The sequence below is a fragment of the Ruditapes philippinarum genome, unplaced genomic scaffold (assembly GCF_026571515.1).
Source record: "Ruditapes philippinarum isolate M1 unplaced genomic scaffold, ASM2657151v2 ctg2204_1_1_1_1, whole genome shotgun sequence".
NCBI classification, from domain to species: domain Eukaryota; kingdom Metazoa; phylum Mollusca; class Bivalvia; order Venerida; family Veneridae; genus Ruditapes; species Ruditapes philippinarum.
In genome coordinates, this window is record NW_026860548.1 from 384,785 (window position 1) to 407,368 (window position 22,584).

At 31.2% G+C, this 22,584-nt stretch overlaps 1 protein-coding gene across 3 annotated transcripts; it reads right to left on the reverse strand.

Moving 5' to 3' along the window:
- Nucleotides 1-717: 717 nt before the first annotated feature.
- On the reverse strand, nt 718-20,733 carry LOC132760564 (uncharacterized). 3 transcript variants are annotated; one of them, XM_060752563.1, is made up of 22 exons: nt 20,424-20,733; nt 16,722-16,770; nt 15,799-15,915; nt 14,687-14,776; nt 14,276-14,404; nt 13,827-13,916; nt 13,422-13,538; nt 13,088-13,180; nt 12,747-12,851; nt 12,390-12,482; nt 11,957-12,007; nt 11,613-11,651; nt 10,662-10,787; nt 10,221-10,393; nt 9,145-9,281; nt 8,555-8,749; nt 6,536-6,733; nt 6,075-6,154; nt 5,052-5,548; nt 2,244-2,315; nt 1,737-1,920; nt 718-1,255 (listed from the first exon to the last, which is right to left on the reverse strand). In XM_060752563.1, the coding sequence occupies exons 2-22, from the start codon at nt 16,766-16,768 to the stop codon at nt 1,096-1,098; spliced, it is 2,793 nt and encodes a 930-aa protein (XP_060608546.1). In that variant the 5' UTR covers nt 16,769-16,770; nt 20,424-20,733; the 3' UTR covers nt 718-1,095. The 3 variants fall into 3 exon arrangements, with proteins under 3 accessions (XP_060608546.1, XP_060608547.1, XP_060608548.1); XM_060752564.1 differs by lacking the exon at nt 11,613-11,651 and having other exon boundaries at nt 20,424-20,730; XM_060752565.1 differs by lacking the exon at nt 15,799-15,915 and having other exon boundaries at nt 20,424-20,729.
- Nucleotides 20,734-22,584: the final 1,851 nt, after the last annotated feature.

Sequence of the window (22,584 nt, forward strand, 5' to 3'; positions counted from 1 at the left end):
TAATGATCTCGGACATCTGATAGCCATTTAAAATCGCCCCTTATTCAGAAATAATGCGGGATTAGCCGTCGATCGACTCTTGCAGAGAAGTTGGTATTTACTGGTATATTATCTAGAAAAGCCGTTAAGGTTGACCGGCCGACGAGATATGACCTATATATGTCACAGTCGATGTTAAAACCAAGTTTTGATAGGGGCCTCCGTGGCCGAGTGGTTAAGGTCGCTGACTTGAGATCACAGGTCCCTCACCGCTGTAGATTCGATCCTTACTCGGGTCGAAATGTTTCATGTGAGGAAGCCATCCAGCTGGTTTACGGAAGGTCGGTGGTTCTATCCAGGTGCCCGCTCGTGCCTGAAATAATGCCCGGAGGGGCACCTGGGGTCTTCCTCCAATAACGCTGGAAAAAAAATCGACGAAAAATCTCTAGATGGCCCGACTTGGGCTTTTCGGCGGCGACCTTAAATAAACGCATTAAAAAAACCCAAAAAACAAAAACAAAACAAGTTTGTGATGATCAGTTCATGCAAACGGTATCTTAGAAGACGAAGAAAAACAACAACAACAACATTAGGCTATAGAAATAGTAACATCTAAAACGTTTTTAGCATTTATAACAAAATATTAACAAGGAAGCAAACAGACCAATTTAAATTTCAATAATAATGGTCTACATAATAGACTCCTACGAAGAAAAAAAACATAATGTCAAGTCAAACTGACACTTCAAACTATTTTATAACTATTTACAACGAAGGATATATAGATTATTAAATACATAAATAAATAAATCACACAGAGCATTAAGAATTAAGGCAGTTATATACGGAATGCATTGAGACAGGCGGTAAACTTTTTTTTACAGTTTTTTTGTCATTGAAATTTTCTATTTAATATCAAAGACGCCTTTGTAAGTAATTGAAATACTGTCTGTGTAAATACATACAGTGGCTTCATATGTCAGTGAAATATGAGCAGTGATGATTTCCTTAAATTAACTTTATCATGTCAATTTAAAGATGTGTCATTTAGGTGTAAGTATAAATACCATTAAAAACATGGCAATCCAGAAAATTGGCTATTTTATAATTATAATTCTAAGCTGCAATTTTCCGGTGGTCTTTTGGTTTATGGAAATCTGTTCTTTCCAAACCTCTGTTATGTTTTCTGACTTCAGTAACAAGATCTGCGTAATTCATCTTGCCGACGGCCTTTAAACTGCTCACCAAAAAGTCGGCCATGGCAGCACGAGCTCTCCTGTAACACACATAAAATATATATGAGCCGCGTCATGACAAAACCAACATAATGGGTTTGCGACCAACATGGATCAGACTGCGCGGATGCGCAGGCTGATCAGGATCCGTGCTGTTGCCTTACAAACCCTATTACAAGTAGAGAAACTGATAAACTGCGGATGCGCAGGCTGGTCTGGATCCATGCTGGTCGCAAACGCATAACGTTGGTTTTGTTGTGACGCGGCTCAAATGATATACGAGTATCATATCGACTGAAATATTTTCTTAATTTAAAAAATACATCATACCGCCTTGAATATTGGACGATAAGGACAAATGTTTTAATACAATATTGGTAGCTCAGAATTACTTTTCTGTGAAGAATTTATACCCAGTTCCCCTGCTGAAAGTCCTTGGTTTGTAGTCGTATTCTACTCGAGGTTGTTAAATGACACAGTCAAGTATAATTATCAGTGCGTTCATATAAAACCTGTACTTACGGTCCTCTCCATTGGCACAATATTTGAAAATTGCCAACAACAGGGTCCTTCTCATTAGACTCTTTAATCTGTTTGATCACCTCTGGCTTTACTCCGAGTTGTTCACCAAGTTTAGACGCATCGTCAAACGTCAATTCTCTTGCTAACGACATTAGACTCTCCATTTTCAAAATTTGTATTGCCGCTATATTAATATATTGATACTTAATATTCATCTATATAATGCTTTAAGTTCATTAATACATTACATGTAAGTATATAATGCTTTAAGTTTGATATAAGTGTATTTAAATAGATAGTGGTTAATTTACGTAGTTTCTGTATATAAGAGCCATTTAAATGTTCATAAACGTTTCAAAATATGTATTCAACGATTGTGTGTAAAACATCTTTCCTCACATGTTTTTATTATTTGATTTAATCAAGAATGACACAGTAGCACCTGATATTTTAGTGTAGATAAACCACGACTTGAATACATTACGTCTATGTTAAATCATTACTTACACTCGTCTATTTGTTTTCCCTTTTTAGTGTCGGTAAAGACTGTATGCATGCCAGTCCGGGCTGCAATTTGATCTGTAAATAAAATCAGGTGAGAGTTATCAGAGGTTCATTATTGTGGCACCGTTATATGTCTCAACGACGCTTAATATCGCACTTGCCGCTAAATGTCTCAAAATTTGTTGCCGTTAAATGTCGCGACACTGCCGCTAAATGTCGCACTATTTTCCCTTATCGTTGAATGTCACAACACTATTGTTAAATGTCACAATATCTAAATTCATTTTAAACAACTCGTATTATGACAACATTAACGTTATTTAGGTGATATATGGACACGCTATCTATCATATAGGAAAAGATTCGCTGTGATGTACAAAGTAATTGGTTGAAATTGAAGTCATCTTTAGTAGTCGGTATTATGAATCGACAACCACAATTATGCCAAAGAGCCCCTTGGTTATAAACACATTTGCATACGTTTTTCATTTAGCAACCCAGATGTCGTGGATTCGAGCTACGACATCAGCTTGAGATGGATCAAACTCACCGCGAAGTTTGTTCTAAAATTCAACCTCAGATCAGATTTTTTAAATATTTTGTGTTGGCCTTTCACCTCCTGCGGTTTTATCGATATTAAAGGTATTATAATATGTGTTATTATTTTGACATGATCAGAATACAGTTTTATAAATTTCATTGATGCAATCATCACTTAAGGTCAAATATGTAAAATATCAACCCAGTGTGTCTTTTCTTGAGTTCTTCTTTGTAAACGTATTGTACCTCTATCAATAATTGGAGCTTTAAACTATCATTTGTAACAATTTTCTAATGACAAAAACAATGTTATTATGAAAGGTGCATCGAAAAAGCTTTATATTAACAGGCAGTTACAGATTCGGTACGATCAAATTTTCCACTGTTGAGTTCATAGACGTAGGGACATCCGTTATATTCTCAGGTAATGTGAAATGGCATTGAGTGTAATTACTGTGTGTCATTAAAAAAGTGGTGTACTATCGCACTGATAACTTTTCCATCTTGAGAAAATATAACAAATGACATTTTAAAGGCATATGCTACAGTTACATTAGCATAAAGCAGATTGAAAACTGTATAAACTTTGAATAAGCTTAAATAAAAAATAATTGTTTGTGTGAATATAACCTCTGCACCTTTTACAATTCTGGAACCAAAATAATTTTACAAGTTATATCATCCTTGCAGACTGAACCAGCTCTGTACTTAAGGCTAACTTTAGAAACTTCTATCTTGGTATGCCAGACTGATAGACAGTTCTAAAAACACATGGAAGTTTTACAAATTCAGCGGGTAAGATAAGACTTGCAAATATGTACCAGAATTGTCGGCTGCTCATGTTTAATCTAATTTTTTTCTTGCAGCCCATCACATTACTTTTTAATTATAAGTAGAAGTCAAATATAGAAATGAAATGTGTACTTTGGCAAAAATGCCCCCAGGTTAACCGTTAATATTTGAAAACAAAGTGTGAAATATACCTTCAATATTTAATGCAAATAAAACGTTTTTGAAACGTTCATGTTTTGCAAAATTAAAATAATTCTGTCATAAACATAATGCATACCCCGCTTGGTTTGCATTACTATTGTTTTATATAAACCAATTCAAGACATATATGTTAAAATTTGGCCACCTAATAAAATAAGGTAATGGCATAATTTTAAAGTCTGCCCTTTAAAGAAGGGCGGACAACTCTTTGTCCCCTTCTCTTACGAGAAGGGGGAAACCTGTGATGCGTGTATGTGGTCGCACGGTCACTTTCCTTATATGTCCTCGATGCATGTATGTGGTCGCATGGTCGAAAATCTCAAAGGTGTGTTAAAACTTAATTAGGACTTTCTTTCTCCTATACAGGAGAGATAAGAAATCTTATTACAATTTTTAAACTAAGTAGGAATTATTACTCATAGTTAGAAGAAATAAAAGCATTATTAGAAGTAAAGAAATATAATCTTTAATAATAAATTCAAATATGAAATTGAAACCTAATTTGAACTTTAATCGTTCAAATAGGGGGTTTTATACCAAGAAAAAAAAAAAGAATTTTATGTTTCTTCTAATAAGTGTTTAATACTTAGGACATGCATATATCCGAAATAGTTTTTAAACATCGAAAAAGTCCTTAACTTAGACTTTTAAAACTTATTTAACAGAAGTAACAAAGTCCTAATTAGATTTTTATAATTTCGATAGTTTTTAAGAACATGATTTTCAACAAGCCGGTTCTACCAAAACTTCTTTGAAAACGTTGTCGATATATAAGAGATTTTCGACCATTTACATACACAGAGGACAAGTAAGGAAAGTGACCGTGCGACCAAATACACACATCACAGGATTCACCCTTCTGTTACGAGAAATGGAAAAAGAGTTGTACTCCCTTTTGCTATAGATTTTAAAATATCTGTCTAAAGCTGATGTCATAGCTCGAATCCACGACATCTGGGCTGCTAAATCAAAAACGTGTACAAATGTGTTTTATCGCTCTTTGGCGTGAATTGTGATCGTCAATTTGTAATACAGACTAATATCAACCAATACTTTGTACATCACAGCTAGTACATAACGTTAATCTTGACACAATACGAATTGTTTAACATAAATTTAGATATTGCGACGCTTAAAGGTAAGGAAAAAGGTGCGACATTTAACGTCATCATTGCGACATTTTACGCTATAACATTTTGAGACATTTGGCGATGGCTGCGACATTTCATACATGTTGCTTCTTCCTAATTACTAAAATATTTCAAATGTTAAACTCACCTGTCGGTAATTCCGATAATTCCCTTGTCACAATGGCTATCGAGTGAAGCGTCGTATCATTTGGTTTCTGTTTGTAAAATAACATAGCATCTGGCATCTTTTCTGGATCTCTTTTAATCTCTGTTGATATGGAGATGACATTAGTGCAGCCATTGAGATAACAGAGCGTTTGCTCTTCTTCAGATGAAGCCTCAGAGCACCTCATTTGTCCGTCCACGTGCATCAGAATCTGGTCGCCTCGTTTCAGAAGAATTTCCTTAGATCTACCTTTCTTAATTTCGAATAATTTTGCTTGCAATTTCTCATCTGCAACTATGTCTGCTTTGTCTTTCTCAACAACTTCCATGGCAAATGTTTGCATTTCATCTCCGCGAGATAGATCGTCAATAAAAGTAAGTATATAGCAAGGTTGTTTAATACCAAAGCCGATATAAAACTCCCTCTTAATGGATTCTCGCATATTAAGAAATATTCTCTTGATTCGTAATATGGCCACACTACAAAGACAAGTATTTTAAGGATTTATACATTTTGTAAAGTTAATACAGATATGTGTTATTTTAAGACATTGTTATTTCTTATAACAAATAATTGAATATATCGCCTTTTGTTGGTTAAAGCATACAAATGGGTTATTTTTCTTGTTACTTTGCTTCGTTTTATTACCATTTAATTTTTCATTTTTGTGTTATTTTAAATGTATCACATGTATGTATATGTGAATAAGGTTATATCGCCTACAAATATGGAATGCATGTGTAGAGATGGAAGGATTCTGTTGTGTAATAACTTATTGCTAAAATGTGGTTAAATAAAATGTTTAATAATATGTATTATGCATTATGATACAACATTTATTTTATTTTGAAATACATGAAAATAATTATCATGTTAAGATTACACACTCTCTGATTTTGGCTTAATCACTTATAAAATATAATGTTAACATAGAATGTCACAATATTTCCGAATACGGAAATAATGAAACGGTCCGCTTAGTTTATCTGGTTCGTAAATAATTACCTCCAAAAACCTTTCATATCAACACTGTAAACATCATTCCGATCACCCGCTTTAATGGCTATCTGTTTTTTATCCAGCACCTATATATAGTAAGTAAATGATATTAATTCAGTTTTCACCTATTTTTTTGCTTTATTAATGTATTGCTAATAACATAATATCATAAACGAAAGATACTGTCATTCTTTAAATGTTACGAGTATGTGCGTGAAAATAGATGAAGAATGGATAATTTAAAATGATTAAACGATGATTGCTGCTTGATCGTTCCTAAGTAGAGCACAAAGGTGGAGCGATGTCTATACATCTCTTCATGCATTTTGTATTTCTAAATACCGGTCTCTTAAGTGGTGGCCAAACCGTTTAGAAAGTTGCACAAACAAATCAAAAAGAGCCAAACAAACATATGTTATTATTTTTAAAATGCCTTTTTAATTAATTCATAGATTGTTGGTAATCACCTGCACTTCTGTCGCATTACATCTTGCGACGACAAGTTCTGTATCTTTGTCATCAACGTCCTCATAAATTGGAAGGTTGACGGTGATTGGTTTCTTCATCTCCGCACCTTCAGTCCGAGAGGATATATGAACAATATCTGAGGCATCAACAATACCTACTAATGTGTTGTCGTTCCCATTTCTGTCAAACTGTACAACCTATAAAACATAAAAATTTATATGCATGAAATTAATGTTAACTCGTATTCATAATAATAAAAAAACAAGCGTTTGTTGCTGATAGGAAATAACGATAACAAAAAACTTGAACTGCCAAATTTTCCCCCCCCCCCCCCAAAAAAAAAAAATTGGATTTTCAAAAATATACTCCTCATTGGCGGCCGCGCCGAAGCGCGGCGCCCTTTTATATAATGAAATCAGATTTTGTGAAAGGGCGACAGCAACTTCTCGAGCCTTTTATAGTTGTTCATAATAAACGCCGATCATTCCGATCGGTATGAGGGTGCTTGATTATTAATTAGTCGCGATATGTACAATGAATAGCGAACTGGAGAATTTCGCAATGCAAACATTTTCAAATTAAATAACCTTTTCCGTCAATAAATCGCGCTCTTCAAGGTATTTTTATTTATCATTTTGTAGTACACAGTGGATTATTATGGTATGTTATTTCGAAAGCTGTAAATAGAATGATGAGTTGATGACCTAAATATTCCGAAAATCTATTTATAGAGGGATGTACTCCTGTCAGTAATTCCCGGTCTCTCCTGGTCTATTTTGACGACCGGCGAATAGTACCACACGTTTATTGTCCGGTCTCTCCCGGTTTTGGAGTAGATGTTTGATATCGTTACAGAACAGAACAAATATTTTACAGATAAATAAGCTTTTTTTCAAAATGAATGTTTGTCACTTAGTTTGGTTACAATAATTAATAAACACAGATCAACTCTCAAAATTATTGCTTATTATTATACATAAACATACAATTCGAAAAAAAAACCAACAACACAAATCTCATGTTTTATCTATATGTGATAAAAACAATAAATATGAACAATAATTGAGAAAAAATGTACATTTTTATGGCATTAATATGACACTATCAACTTTGAAACATTTTATTTAATTTGTTATTCGTGTTTAGTAAAGATGCCGAGGAATTATTCAAAGTTACAAATCAGATTTTATGAATTGATTGATAATTTAAGAAATGATAAAGAAAAATACAAATGTACATGTATATGGTTTAAGAATAAACAATATTATATATTGAAAGTTTAACCATAATTTACTGACTTTTTCCAGTTAAGTTTTGACTTATAATCGTCGGTCATTATGACAATTGAATTCTTAAAATTTATTTTACAATTTTAATAAAAAAAAGAGTAGTAAACGTAAAAACTCAGTATTAAAATAGTGCATAAAACACAAAAAAGAAAAGAAAACAATATTCATAAAATCTGTATTTTTTTTATTAAAAAAGATATTACAATTAGTGTATAATAAACATTTATGCTCAACATGGTAATATAACAAGTGTCATATTGTTACTAAGTGTGAACAGATACCTTAAGAGGGGGTCTTCGCTAATACCGATAACATAAGGGCAACATAATAAGGGACAATTACACAAGTGTGGTGTTGATCATGCGTTACTCATATGGATTATAATTAAATGATTGTTTACATGTATATCCGTTGCTATTAATAATCACGATCATAAAGAAATAACAAGTAATATTCTAATTTCTAGCATGCCAATCAAATTTATAAATTATGAACAATGTCTTTCGTTCGTTCATTCATAAGTGATATACAATTCTGGTTAAAACCAATGAACCATTGAACAGTTTATCATCATATATCTACTAGTTCATCTGCACCTGCTGCATTTCTTGCTTGGACGCCCTTTGATGCTTTGCATCAATGCTTTTCTTGTTACATTTTGACATGAAACTTTCATTTTATACTAACAGCAACATCTCTTATATGCGCCGGTCTAGTAAATGTACCAACCTTAATTTCTAGTGATATATCCGATGTGAAGCAATTTTCTGGTATTATAACTTCCAATTTCCCGTTATCTGGACATACATAGTTAGCTCCCTTTGGTGTTAACAAAATAGTGTCAGGCGATGAGTATGACATTGCAGTAAATGCTTCACATGTCATTGTATTGAATACAATAAAACTTTGCTCGTCATTCTGTATCTGGAGAGAAAAAAATGGGTTGAAATGCTTATGTTAGTTTGAATATAGAAATCAACTCCAGTTTTAATTTTAAAATTGTTGATGCTTAAGCATTTATTACGTACAGTATGAAACAAACGTGATAATGAAGTTTAAATGTTTATAGATTAAAATCAAATTATTGTTACAGGCGCTCCATGTTCTTTGGGTTTTAAAATAGAAACATTGTTAGATGCTTCATGAATATAAAGAACTTGTGTCAGAAAAAAGGTCTATCACCAGCATCCGAGAGTTGTTCTGCCTATGTTCAAATCATGTATGTGTAAAAATGAAACAGAAGCTTTTCCAATTATAACTATGAACAAAAAAATAACAAAAAATATCAAAAATAAAATAAAAAAATAAGATAAGCTTACAATTTGTGGATTTTTGACCTCTTGCCACTTTCCTTCTGATTTTAAGTTCAGGTAGATATCGTTAATATCGGTATCCTTTATCTTTAATAGTGGAACATATATAGTCACTTCTTGGCTACAGTTGAGTGCACTTGGTGCTTATGAAATGAAATAGACAATTCAAATTAAATGCGAACCATTCAAGGTGTATCAACCAATGCATAACAACTAATGAAAACATGCCATAAGTGTGCACTAAGTGTAATGTTTAAGGGTGACATGCAGCGACACCTTGCCTATATTTTAAATACATGTACAGTAAAAACCCTCAATTAAGACCACCATCGGGACTGGACCAAAGTGGTCTTAATTGCGGGGTGGTCTTAATTGTGGATATTCTTATCATTGCTTACATACTTTATGACCATGGTCTATTTTAGTCATTTTGTATGAACAAACAATATGTATCTTAACCTACAAATACAATATATGTTATAATATTTAATCAGATGAGAGCAAAACATTTTTCTGAAGAAATTTAATATTAAATTCTCTTTGGTCTGATTTCAATATTAATTATTATATAATGTACATATTTCACCTATCATAAAAGAAATTAATTCTTCGCAAAATGAATGTGCTGAAAGCAACATTGAACCACAGTATCTCTAAAATTAACTTTTTCACCTTATTTCATAACAGTTTTTTTACACTTTGTAAAATCAAGCGTCATGCCTAAGAGCACTTAAGCAGATAATAACAACAAATCTGTGATCTTGGTTGGAGTTGACTTTAAAATAACTAGTCTCAAATAAAGAATAAATCAAAGAATTTGGACTGAATCTGGTGGTCTTAAAAGTGGATAACCGAGGTGGTCTTAGTTTTGGAGCATGTAACTACTGACATAAAGAACAGAAAAATCCGTTCTTTTACAAAAAGGTCTTAATAGCGGGATTGAATAGGGAATCTACTGTATATGAATGTACAAGGATAGTTGAAAGACATACATGTACTCGAACTGAAATTAAATATATGATAACTTTTTGCAATTATTTTGAAGCGAACTTTGAGGGCAGAACATTACAAACTCGTCTTACTTATCACGAAAACATCTGAATGTAAAATATGATCGTCTGTTATTTCCAAGCTGTCCAGATGTTCTTTCCTCTGAGTCATAGCGCATGCGCCAACACGTAGTTTCCCTATCTGACTGTAACATTCTGTTCTATATTTAACTTGCACCCCACCAGACCCAGTCATACTTGGTAACCTGTAAGATATCAATAGTTATCTTCCAAACAAGTCATCAGAAAATTAAAACATGTTACAAAAACTACGCTTTGCTGTCATATTGTTATTTTATTCCACATGTTTCAGAACATGTTATATTTTCTTACAAAGTAAACGTTTCTTGTTGCTGTTGTTGTTTGTTTGTTATTACAATAAGCAATTCATTGCATGAGTATACCCTTTGTATAAAACGCATAATTGTTTTTATGTTATCTAATTTATAGTACAATCAATTATTAATCCTGTACCTCTTATCTTTCCATGCCTCCTCACTGAACTTGCCATATGCTTCGTTATATTTAGAGATAACATCAAGGTAACTCTCCTTAGTCTTTTTGTCTTCCGTCGGTTCTTCTATTTTCACAGTATCTTTACTAAATAATTTATATACGTAAAACTGTTATTTACATGACTCAAGCATGGCATAGCATGGAATGTACATATTTTTAGCGAAGGTGTGAAAAAGAATGTACATATTTTCACTGGCGATGGGATAAAGATAACTAAAAATGCTAAAGCGTACTATATCGGGCACCTGTAGAAGCACAAAATTGTATATAGAGAAACAGCTTTTTTCTGTTTTGAAATCTCATGACGACGGGAAGCAAATAAATTGAGAGAAACAACGTTTTCCACTCAGACGACCAAATAGATGCTTCCTATATCTTTTATAAAAATATTCAATCACATGAAATTATCAGAAAGTCTTAATTAAGTAGATAAATAATCCAAAATTTTAATGATTTTTACCTTACGTTTTAAATCTTGAAAATAAATACATTTTTTACATGAACATACTGATCAAAATTGTACAACAATGTCTCATTCACATCATCTTAAGCAAAAAAAGCGATGCTAACATCTACATTCCGCTGAAATACTTTACAAATGCAACTAACACTAAAAAGGCACAATGAAGTTATGATAAAGTTTTAACATATGTGTCTTCTTTCACAGTTGAAATAGATAAAGTTTCAACTGTTTCGTTGCAACAAAAATTAAAACTTGTGATTTAACGCGTGCAATCCATAATGTTTGCTTCTCTGTTTAAATACAGTATACAACATTATGAGTTATTAACTGATTTTCAAAACTAGCCATAACAAAGTTTGATATTCTATAGTTATTCTGATGCAACTATTCTATCTACTGAAATACAAGCTTCCTATTTCATAACACTTATTGCTACAGTGATTCACCTGATTACTGTCGTTTTAGATGGCTTTTTCTTTTTATTGCTGTAAAAAGTAAATACATGTACCTTTCTAATTCTGTATTGAACGACAAGTTACAACATCAATCATGATTTTAAACTTGTGTGAAATGAGAGTTTGAAAACATTAACGGAACACGTGTCCAAACTAATTCTTACAGCTCATATGCATCAACCTTTATAAGTTTCATTGAAGTAATTATTCACTTTAGATTTGCATTTTATCTTTTAATGCAACCGTTTGTAACAATAATAAATATTGGGTTGCATTCCTTAGGAGTGACACGAAATTTATAAATTTAAAAGTACGAAACAATGTTATATGTATACCTTTGCTTCTTTTCTTGAACTTGTTGGGGTGGAGGCGAACTTTCTTCTTTTCTACAATTATAGTTAAAAGAGTTGGGCATAAACGATATCACTTGAAACATAGGAAAAGCTCAATACGTAACTAAGGTAAACAGGAAAACATAAAAACAGGTTGAACGGTCGCATAGTCGCCATTACTCATGAATTTGTTGACAATTTTGCATAGTAAGTTTAATATCAATGTAAAGCGAAAAGAAGGACTAAAACAGTTAAAATAATGACTGCTTCTAAAGAACGACAAGGTAAATCTATATACGACTGGGTTAATAGATCGATGGAAGTGTTTTATTTCTATTGTGGTATTATAGAACAAATAAATAACAAATGGTGTTTTGTTTTCAATACCAAGAGATATATATCTCTTACTATATTTCAAATAAAGCTTTTTACATACGGTGGTTCTCCCCATTTTTCTTGCATCTGTTTTGTCAATTCAGCAATCTTTGTCGTCAGTACATCAAAGTCCTCAAAACTATTGTCTGGGGCTCTGCAGGTATAATGTAAATAGTATATTAACGTAACTGATGAACTTATAGTCAACTTAAGTCTGACAAAATATATAGTATACTAGTACATAGAAATTGAAACACTGCCGACTAAATTCCATTACAATATTACAGCCATGTATTTATCATCTTACGTTTAGCATTTAGTACTTCCCAATAGTAGAATTATATAAAAACTTTTGATGACGTCTTTATGTCAGGAATTGTAAAATTGTTTTTTGATATACAAAAAAATGTACAAGTACCTTGCTTCTATTCCAACTTTTATAACTTTGTTTGACATGTGACTTATTCCATAAAACATCCAACCAAGAATCTCTGTTAATTTGTCAACAGCTGTATGTTTTTCACTGAAAGTAAAAGAGTATTCAACGCATTTTTTATAGAAATTAATGTCATTGTCACAAAGAAAATGAATAAAGACAAGATGATGAAATGTCACTGCTGACCTAAAGAAGAACGCATCTTTTAAAAAGAAACAAATTTTCAACTTTTACGTAGATGGGTTCAACTCATTTTGTTTATTTTATAGAAATGGACATAAACCACTAGTAATCGTGTTTTCGGTGGACAATATAGTACTTACCCTAGCGCATTCGTTTTTGCCAACAGATCTTCAGTTTCCTTGCATACATCAACTGTTGCTTGTATCGCGTCTTTAAGTAGGTCTTCAGTATCGCTAAAAAGACAGGTTCAAGCATGTAAACAAGTACATATACATTTAATATGTCAACGTATTATGCCGATTATAACGGAATGATAAAAAAAAAGATTTTAATCAAACTGAATATGTTTAAATATTACTGTATTTGAATCTATAATTTATTTTTAATGGACCATATTTTGTATTACGCGAATCTACAAACATTAAAGCATGTGATAATATCTAATTTTTTTTATCCAGGAATTTAAATATTTACTCTAGATTATGATAGCTATCCATGTTGACTGCCATGACGAGCAGTTTGGCACTACTACCAGCTACTTCAGCGACTGATGCCAGTAAATCTTTGTGCTCGGACGAATTCAACCAACCTCTATAATAATAAACAATGTGTGATGAAATAGATAACTTTCATACTTTCATTTATAACTGATATTAACGAAATGCAATATCATCAACGTTACTCTAAAACTTCGAATAACTCGATTTATTGAAACCTTAATGTAAATGCAAACATAATCTATTTTATTTTTGTTCCGTCTAACGGATGATTTATATTAAATCATTGCTAGTTGTTTTTTTTCTCATGAATGACAGACTGCATAGTTAGGTGTTCTATATTTTTGAATTAAATGTTATCAGAAATTAAAAAAAAACTTACTTGGAAATAAATGTCGAAGCATAATCAGAAGCAAACATGCTGTAACTTTTCCAAATGTCCAATATTGCTGGACATGATACTTTCAAAAACCTGAAAGAAGATGGATTCCTTTAAATTTTCTTTATTTTCCATGGAATATAGCAAGATAACAAAAAATTATAAACAATCTCTCCTGGAGAACAATAAAAACTGAAATGGGTTAATCTTCTAAGAGAAGACAAAGAAAAAAGATTCATTTATTTATTTTTTATTTACGAAGATCGTGAGTCATTGTTCATACAAGAAGTAACCGCTAGATTTTCATTTGTACGAAATAACGCACCAATAGACGGGACAACCGTATAAAGTTTTGTTCGAATGACCATTTGGCGAAGTCGAAGTAAAGATTGAACTAGCCACTCCAGTATTTGAAGTCAGACTATATTTAATATATAGGACATTGTATATACTTCTTTTCTCGTTCGTCTCCATCAAATATTTCGCTTTCGTTGTCCACATATGCAAGACGTATACAGTTTAACAATTCACAGAACTCTACCATCACAGAACAAATATGATCAGCATCATCTGACGAAACTCTGTAATAAAATTGTCATAGAATTTTATTTACGCAAAGGAATATGTAAATGTTTGCGAAATAGCTAGTATAAATGTACATACTATTAGATATATTAATTACAATAATTAAACCTAATTAACAAGACTATATTACATAATGTCCAACTGTTTTCTCAATTATTAATTATCGGTTTTTAACAAAGACATACAGGAACATTATTAGCAAAAATAAGATACGAATAAATAAAGAATATTTGACTATCTTCATTAACTTTTAGCATGTAAAGCTTGGATAATATTACCCTGTTATAACGGCCAGCTCTGTTTTTGATGTTGACAGCTTTTTTTGTGCATTTTCAAGACCTGATTGTTCAATTCTTCTCCATAAATCACTGAAATGTTCAAACATTTTATGTAAATTTAACCGGAACCCAGTTGTAAACGAAAGTTATTAGCGTTTGTCAGCAGTAGAGAGTCACAGCAATCTATATATCTGTGTAGTCTTACCAGGCTGTATACTGTTCGTAGCTCAATGTCTTTGTTTTGATCTTTCAATTCTTTACAGTTTGAACGTACTGCTCTAAATTCAAAGTTGGACCTATCCATGGCAGATGTTTAGCAGGCAAAGTGTTAAGATAACTTCTTTACTAAACTGCTACATAAGGAACAACATCACAATATTTAATGTGAATGTAGATAACTGTATCACAACCGGTTCAGTGAAAAGAACGTCGTTATTTAATGTATACTTTTTTGGTGTATATAGGAATAAAAGCGGGTTTGTCTTGCACATTACATACACACACAAAAATAAAAAGAAATGTTCAAAAAATGAAGCAGCAAGCGTGATTATACAAATTAAGCAAATCTCTAACTATATCTAATCTCACATTTGGTCATATGAGTAAATCATAAATTATACACAAATATATAAAGCTGAAAACTCAAACATAATTAATGAAGAGTGGAAACTAGTAACTTAAAGAAATCCGTAAATATATTGTTTGTAGTTCAAGATGTCGTGATATGGACCAGACAATTTATTTTCCACCAGTCTTACTGAATATACATAAAAAACATATTTTTCCAAGGTACAATCTTCCTTGCCCGTATAAAAGCTATCATTGTATATTGAACAAATACATTTGATGTTAATTATTTTCTACCTACATAATCACTACCATTTTGTGTTATTTTCTACAAATGATCTTCAATATAGAAGTAGGTATCTTACCGACAGTCAATGTTGCCTTAATTTTTTTTTGAATTCCGGTTTCTGTAATAGCAATCAACTTGTGTCTTTGCTACATATGTGAATCCAATATTTCCTGGCTATAAAAATGACTTTGTGATCCATCAATTATACATATTCTGCTGAACTGAGGAAAACAAGTTAAAAGTTTGACTCTTTTACCTTACATTCGAGTTATTTTCGACCCACGATGTCCAGATTTTATTGATTTCATCTCTGAGGTGGTCATACCCGTTAATGTTTTCTTTATCAGCGACAGGTACCTGTCTAAGTCCCCTTCTAGATGGAGGATTTGATGAAAAGCAAAGATCACAAGCTAGTTACACTAAATAACATGCGTCATGAAGATCAATCAAAAGAACACTACTGCTATAATTAAATCTATAAAAAGAAGTGTTAATATTTTGGCATTAATATTTTAGAAATATGTAAGTAATGAGTTAATTCTATTTCATGACATTAAATCGATTCGTTAATCAGTTTGCCAATCTATACAATATTCATATAATCTATTTCCATTGTTTCACATATAAAAAGTTAATAAATCAAAGAGGAAAGCTAAAACATGTTCATATTAATTAGGAAAACCTGCAATTTTATTTAGAAAATGCAAAATAGCCGAGAAAGCTTTGATAAATGAGAAATAAAAAAACCCAAGATTTTGAATTTACATAAATTACAAATTTAAAATATTTTACATTAAACTATCAAGTATAAATAAGAGGCCACGCTGACATCAATACTGTTTTTGCTAGTAAATCGAAAACGATTTTGTTCATTATTCTGAATAGGAGATTCAAAATTATGAAATTTTAAAACTTGATTTAATCAATGATTATGTTTGAAGAAAAGGTGTAATAAAACTAATGTTTTGTTTGATAAATGCGTCATATTCTCTTTAAATCTTATTTAGTACTATCTTAATACCAAGTCCGTACTTGCACAATAGTAACAAATAAAAAGGCGTGCAGTAAAAGCAATAAAGCAGCCTAAATCAATTAAAGTGTTTTATGCTCTACAATCAATCTCTAGTGCTAAACTATAAGGTAGAATTATATAATTCTATACATGTACATAGTTTATACCTCGCCGACTCGGTTTTCTTTCCAGTTTTTCTGCGTTCAGTTGCCATTTCTGGAACGAAAGAAAAAAAACCTAACTACAAATTAATTTGTAAGACGACTTTATGACATAATTTTTACATTTGGATAAGCGTGTCACCATCAATAAAATAGTACTGGTTTCAGTTAAGATATATAAGAACCTGTTTCAGTGATGACACAATAACGGCTTGACATTTTAATACCCTGTATGGTAACGTCTTTGATACATTCAGGAATATTGCTACACTACATACAATTGTATTTGATCAATTAATAATAACGTAGAATAAGATTAAATATATAAAGATCAAGTGCTAAATACAATAAAAGTATTTGAATTAAAGGTTAAATCAAATGTAATCAATGGTGATTTAATGAAACTACATATGTACTATTATAAACGTACACCTGGGAAACATTATAAATCGTTTTTAGTAATTATTGCCTATTAACTAGAGAAAAATCGAGTGGCTTAATAGTAGAGAAATTGTTAAATTATCAAAAGGGTCCCTTTAAACAAATTTTGTTCTAAATATCCAATGTGCAAACTTTTGTAAGGGGAAAATCCAACCATTTGACTTAAGAAACAAAATGTTTTTTTTTATTATTTTGATAATTTGTATTGCAGTTATAACACGGCCTAAAGTAGTCAGTGTTTCAGGCATCCCTACCCTATCTTGGCTTATGATCAAGTAACATGTTTTGCCGTTTTTATACCTGGATTTAAAGAAAATCCTACCCTATCTAATTTTTCAAAGATTGTTGTCTGGAAAAACACACCATAAAACCAAAAAAAAAAACAACAGATTTCCCCAAACAAAAGCGCTGGACAATAAGATATATTCACTTGTAGTAAAAATGCTCTATAACTTTTCTTGCCTAACTTGTTGACAAAGTGTGGTTTTGTCTAGAGTGAACTCTGATAGCTTAAAATTTAATAACTGCTGAAAGGAATATGTGAACGATGAAAAGAACCAACGAAAGCAACAATAATACATAAATGGAGTTTAGATTGATTCTTTACATGAAATACCACCATGCGTTCATGTGGGGATAAAAAGATTTGAATCCCCATGCATCAGTTTAATCAAATTATCGTTAAATAAGCTGACTATGAATGGTTATGAAATATATTTATCGATCATAAATATATTGATGTACAGTTAAATACTTTAGATACTTTCATATACCGGGACAGCTATTCAAAAGTGTATTGATTCTTATTAAAATTTAGTCTATATGTATTTCTGTTTAAAACGTCCATTGAATGATGTAATTAATCGATATGACAAAAATAGTGCTTCAATAAACATTATGATAATAATGCATTAAATTACTCTTTGAAGCACCCATAGACGTAATTAGACATAATTACTAAATCATGTACAAATTCATACTATTTTATATATTCTACAAAATTATCTGTTGGAACCCATACTATACTGTCGATATGGTCGCTATTTTTCTCATTAAGATAAACTTATGATATACGTAAGATTTAAATTCTAAACTTATTTGACACCAAGCTATTTGGTCGATGATAAAACTTTTGATTATAACCTCTCTCGTCTTTCTAAACTATCATTTATGTATCATCGAATTTCAATTATCTATAAGTCGATATATGTTTTTTCTTTCTTCTTTATTTTTTTTTCATTTTGCAAACGATTAATAAATAAAAGGTAAAAGGAATCTCATTAAATCAGCTATCGATCTAAAATCATCACAAGGAAAGGTTTCTGTTATGACTACTAATGGAACGCCTTCTTTACAACGCAAAACAAACTGTGTTTCAATTAATCATGACATTGGCATATTTTTATAGCATTAACTACTTAAACAATATTTTATTTACCTTTAAGTTTTTAAGAGGTAATCTTTTAACTCATTTTATAATAATATAATGTAGTATCATGTCATGAAAATAGATTCGAAAGAAAGTATTTCACTACGCATACTTATTTCATTGATTCCATGACATCTTTAGTGTTAAATAAAACTTGTTGTTATTTTTGAATCACCAGATAGTGAAAACATTATTTTATATTATTTAAATTGTTTATATTATTATTATATCACATATTCTAAACTGTGTATAAAATATTGTAATGTTATCATAACATGTTAAATCATTCAACTAATTATTTATTTAGATTATTTCGAAGCTTTTATTCCCCAAATCTGAGTAGTCTAGTAGTAAAGGAAAGCAAATATGATTTAATATATTTGTTATGTTATTGTGTGTGTTTATTAACTACTGACCTTATGACCTTGTAGAATATTACCATACTTTGTCGACAAAACTGCACAATTATTTGATTAAATTTAACATATATAATCTAATACCACAGGATTTTAATTCAGGTTTAAATCCCATTACACGGGTTGCTGAAACGTTTAATACTTTACCTTTGATTGAAAGGCAATAAACTTAATTTTTCGTTGTCATTGATTTGTATTGAATGTGTGAGATATGACAGACTTGAACAATAAAATTACAATTTCATTTATTTGATTTCTGCACACATCAATAAGGAATTAATGAGTTTCGGTCGTAAACGTCAGTAATCCCGTTCACAACGAGTCATTTTTCTTAATCGAAATTCATAACTTAGCAGGTAATTTCACATTTCTGATATATTTGTTACTCCTCAAGATTACATTTTACATAATGATTAGACGAAATGAGTGTCTGAAAATGTTTGCGCCTGCGAATTAATACCAACCTTCACTGAATTATCATTTTATATGTGATATATTCCATTATTTAACTGGTACCATACTGGCTAGATGGAGGACGGAGAATTGAAATTTTGGTTCATTAAGGAGGTAGCCGATGTACGTCAAATAACTAATATATCGTCTGCTAAAGAGGTGCAAAGTTCCATTAATGCCGTTCTCAAAGATACATCTGTTATTGGTCAAACAAATTTATGATTTTGATCACTAATTTAGACTTTGAACAAACGATAAATGATATCATTCACTAAAGAGACAACAAATCAGCTCATAAAATGACGGCTAATTATAGACAGACGGTGAAACAACAACGACTGATGCCGTAAGCGTACACTTAGTATATCCTTATAACCAAATATGAGCATTACTTCACACTATAGGTATGATATAGATTCAAACGATAAGTTGTATCTTTATTGTCTCCGAATTTTCGGAGATATACATTTTACATAATACATGAGCATATGAAATTTACAATTTTCAGGAATGAATAACAGAAATCACTTAAAGAAGAAATATTGGCAATAATCCGGCGTAAGCTTGCTTTTTGAAGTGGGAATATATAAACGTTTTAACATCAAAAACCTCTTCAAGTTTTTTTCTTTTACAAGCCCATAAAGCTGGGTAAACATTGATATATAAAGCTTTTAACAGTTGTATAACAGAGTCCTGTTAAGTTAATGCATTGTGTCTTTTGATAAAATTGTAAAGATATAAAAGTTTCAGAACAAAATGACGGTACCCTTGTTTATACAGGATCATTCATATTTTAAGTAACGCTTCAGAAAAGTAATCTTAACTTTGAATAAATTTATATAGACACCCAATATGAATCTTAAAAGTTTTGCAATAATATTAATAATAATAATAATAACTGTAAGATAATTTTATCTTAAACATCCTATATACTTTATATAGTTAATGAAATTAAGTTATGTAACTTACCGTATAAATATCCAAACAGAAGTATTCCAACTAAATTCTCGTACAAATATTCATTCAATCCATACCTGAACTGAAAACCACATTGTTATAGATAACTTGAAAAGCGGATTTCACTAAGATCGATTTTAAATAACCACTGCTCTTTGCAGTAATATTGTAAATGTATACGAAAAAGCCAATACGATAGAAGTATTCAAAAGCGCACCATACACTTAATAACCATAATTATGTATCGACATACTTTTCATATTAATTGAATCATTTCTTAACTCTGTGAAATAAAGTAGGGCTAGTTTGCCCTTTAATGACTTAACAAGAAAAATATTACGTTCACTTGTATGTAATATTAGCACAACTGCATAAAAAAGACGAAATTGGATACAAAATGTGTTTTTCCTTATAGCTATTCCATGTATAACTAATACATGATTAAATATGCTGTATATTGTTTTTCTTACCATGATTATATCGTATATAGAGAAATAGTAATAAACTTCGCGAGAGTTATATATACTTTTGCTGGATTTTTGTTTACAATGTGCATTTGTGAATCAAACTTTGGTTATTATGTTACATTTGTCATTATTGAATTACTTCTGCTTATTGAAGAGTAAGTGCAGTAAACAATACACTATACATGTATAAGTTGTGTCTTTAATCATACAGTAAAATTTTGAGATATCTTAACTCTCTCCGTAATGACGCATTTATTCGGAAAGCCTGCATAGATGAACTTTGAAAAAAAACCAGACACAAGTCGACGGGACGGTAGGGAGAAAATTAACATTGTCGGAAGGACCTTATTATTCGGCTAATAAACTTAGTCCCGCCCACAAAGTGAAGATAATGACGAAATGCATATCATTGAAACTCTAACTAGATACTTTGAATGGTACATCTTTAAATAACCATTCCTGCAAACTATTTGTTCGATATATACTTCGACGGTTTGGAAGTGTCTATTTGTAAACTGCAAATGAAGTCCAAATTATTGTAGTCCGATTTGAGATAATAATTTATCTTTTGGCAATAAGCAATGTCCCGGTAGAAGTGACATCTGACCTTAAACAAAAGCATGACAGAAACGACATTCTCGCCTAGAATAACGTGTTCGAGAATATGGTGTACATGAAACTGAAAATTATGTTGACACCCATCTCATAAATACCCTTAACTGTTAAAAGGATAATTTGGTTAACTAGCAGATGTAGTTTTTTTGTGTTTGACAGTATACTTTAAATATCTTGATGCAATTACCAGTTAAACAATCAGAAAAAATGATCTTGCTGAACATACCATTAAATTGCTATTAAATAAAAAGTCTGGTCATCTTTGAAACACAACCAAATGGACTTTTCCGTTTATTTTATACTTTATAAGCAAATTTCCCATTTTAACAACGGAAGTTTATCACAGTAACATGTGATTAGAAGTTGCGTCCCAGCCAGCATGACCATATCGGGCCGATATAGGATTAATGTCGGCATGTCGGCAAGATATACCGACTATTGGCCGACGTCGGGCCGCTGCAGTGCCGACATATTGAGTATTTTGAAAAATTCTCATTGCAATGGAATTGTTTACTTAATAATGTGAATAAGTTGTCCTGTGTATGATTTCAATTACTAAAACCACATTATCCACATTTCGTGTTACATCAAAAAAGGTACATCGGGTCTGCGTCGGGCCTACATGACCTATCAATGCAACTATTTTGTATATTGGATTGACATCGGTACGATATTGCGTTTTCTGTTGAATTGAAAATCATGCAGCAAATAATTGTACATTTTGATATGAATTTCTAAAATAATCATAGTTGAGTTTGGAAATGATTTGTGGTTTGTAATTAAATTCAATATTTATGTTTTGACTACTTTAAAATCACTCTTTTATTATATTTTAAATGAAAAGTTTGAAAATATTCACTGCATGCCTACAATTAACAGATTAAGCGCCAAAAAGAAAAGCTAACAAAGGAAGGTGATGAAAAGCATGTTTTTTTAATGTTATGATGATTCAACAAATCTGTAAACGCTGTTAATAATTTGATTTTACACCTCAAATTATTGGAAAAATACAATTTATCTGTTTGTCTCTTTTTTAAGATGTTAAATTATGTTTGAAAATATTTGTCACATGATTTCGCGACATGCATAAT

Excerpts from the sequence above, each read along its gene's own strand:
- LOC132760564 (XM_060752563.1), bottom strand. The coding sequence starts at position 16,768 with ATGGCAACTGAACGCAGAAAAACTGGAAAGAAAACCGAGTCGGCGAG. Across the intron at positions 10,788-11,612 it reads TCTAAAACGACAGTAATCAG|TAAAGATACTGTGAAAATAG; the intron begins GTGAATCACTGT and ends TAAATTATTTAG. Across the intron at positions 6,155-6,535 it reads GTAATGCGACAGAAGTGCAG|GTGCTGGATAAAAAACAGAT; the intron begins GTGATTACCAAC and ends TACTATATATAG.